Genomic DNA, 1,710 nt, shown 5'->3' on the forward strand with positions numbered 1-1,710 from the left:
ATTTTTTAATTATTTCTAGATCGTTTTTCCAGTGTACTTTCTATTTTCGTATGTTAGACACAATGTTGATGGCTAACTCAGTCAATATCTTCGAGTCAATCTGAGATATCCAGACTAATGTTGTGCTACATACTATATTATGGGATACATGGGCGTATATACTGTATGGATTTCCTTGGTTAGTACATCCAAAAACTCTAAAATTCCCGTTGGAACGTCTTCCCACAGCCGCCAGACTGCTTGTTTTTGAAGCCAAATGCTACAAAAGAAGCCATTTTTACCGTGTGTCTCCGTAAAAGGAGTAACAGCATGAATAGAGATCAGTTGTACCACCCTGTAGGTCTAAAGGTTGTTGATGAAACCTGAGTGAATTACCCCCCCACCTTATTCAAATCGGACAAAATTAGTGTCAAACTTTTGTGCTACGTTTATGCTTGTTTGTGCAGCAAAAATTTACGTTTGTGCCGCTTTCATTTTAAAGATATAAAGAGATGTTTCTAGAGGTCATCAAAGGTCAACCAAACCCCCCCACACACACACACACACTTTCTTCAAATCTTCAAATCCAAAGCAGCACAAACGAAAATGTTTTGCTGCACAAACCAGCTCAAACTGAGCTGAGTTAATTGACACCTATTTCGTCTGATTTGCATAAGGTGGGGGGGCTGGTTGACCTTTGATGACCTCTAGAAACAATCTCTTTATATCTTTAAAATGAAAGCGGCACAAACGAAAATGTTTGCTGCACAAACGTTTGACACCAATTTTGTCTAATTTGAATAAGGTGGGGTGGGCTGGTTGACCTTTTGACCTTTACATTTTCATTAATATCTTCAAATCCAAAGCGGCACAAACGAAAATTTTTGCTGCACAAACGTTTGACACTAATTTTGTCTGATTTGAAGAAGGTGGGGGGGCCAACTTCACTCAGGTGTTGATGAAGGGAACTGACTGTTTAAATGGAATGTTACTTCAATCACAGATGACAAATGAAAATTATTTCATTACATTTAGAGTAAATTTCTTACTTATTGGTCATTTAAAGGCCTTTTTTCCAATCCAGAAAATCAGAATACAGAGAAAACTGCTTTGCTGTATTCCAAGATCTTTGATTCTAGAAGTCACAGCCTCTTTTATTCTATTTTCCATGCCACACTTTCACCAAAGTCAGAATAGCTGAAAGGCATGTTTATTAGAATTGGGTCTCAATACACAGAGTTATTCTTCCACGTCCATCGTGGACTCGAACGTGTCGCTGATCGGCTGAGTTTGCGGCGGCTCTTCCGGCTCAGTGATACTCTCCACCGTTTCACTCCTCTCTCTCTCCTGACTCGACGTCTCCTCCTCCGCTGCTGCTTCCTGTGACTCGTCTACAGCCCTGTTGATGCAGTCAGAGCCGAGGCCTGAGGTGGAGTCTGTGTCGTCCGAGCCGACGGTCGGGTCCGCGGCGCTCTCTGCGATCGGAGCCTCCGTACGATTAGTGGCTTCGCTGTCAGAGAGACTTCCATCAACCTCCTTTACTATGACATTCCTCAGCTTCCTCTGCCGTGGATTGTAGTTCTCCGTGCGTTTGTGGATCTGAACGTGTCGTCTGAGATGTGCCTGAGAGACAGAAGGCTTTGGTTAAGGAATGCTGAGAAACAACTGGGTCATTGGTGTTCAACGAGTGGTACGAAAATCAGGCGTTCCTTTATCTGTAACCTGGAAGTT

General features: G+C 42.5%; 1 protein-coding gene across 2 annotated transcripts in view; it reads right to left on the minus strand.

Annotated features, from left to right (window-relative positions):
* Positions 1–1,142: 1,142 nt before the first annotated feature.
* The window catches only part of zbtb48 (zinc finger and BTB domain containing 48), a 20,399-nt gene continuing 19,831 nt past the window's right edge, over positions 1,143–1,710 (minus strand). For both annotated transcript variants that reach the window (XM_015373126.1, XM_015373125.1), the window contains exon 11: positions 1,143–1,602. In XM_015373126.1, the coding sequence (XP_015228612.1) occupies positions 1,219–1,602 (384 nt within the window). In that variant the 3' untranslated portion in view covers positions 1,143–1,218. The remainder of the gene's footprint in view (positions 1,603–1,710) is intronic.

The sequence above is a fragment of the Cyprinodon variegatus genome, unplaced genomic scaffold (genome assembly GCF_000732505.1).
Source record: "Cyprinodon variegatus isolate N-32 unplaced genomic scaffold, C_variegatus-1.0 Scaffold81, whole genome shotgun sequence".
Taxonomy (NCBI): Eukaryota; Metazoa; Chordata; class Actinopteri; order Cyprinodontiformes; family Cyprinodontidae; genus Cyprinodon; species Cyprinodon variegatus.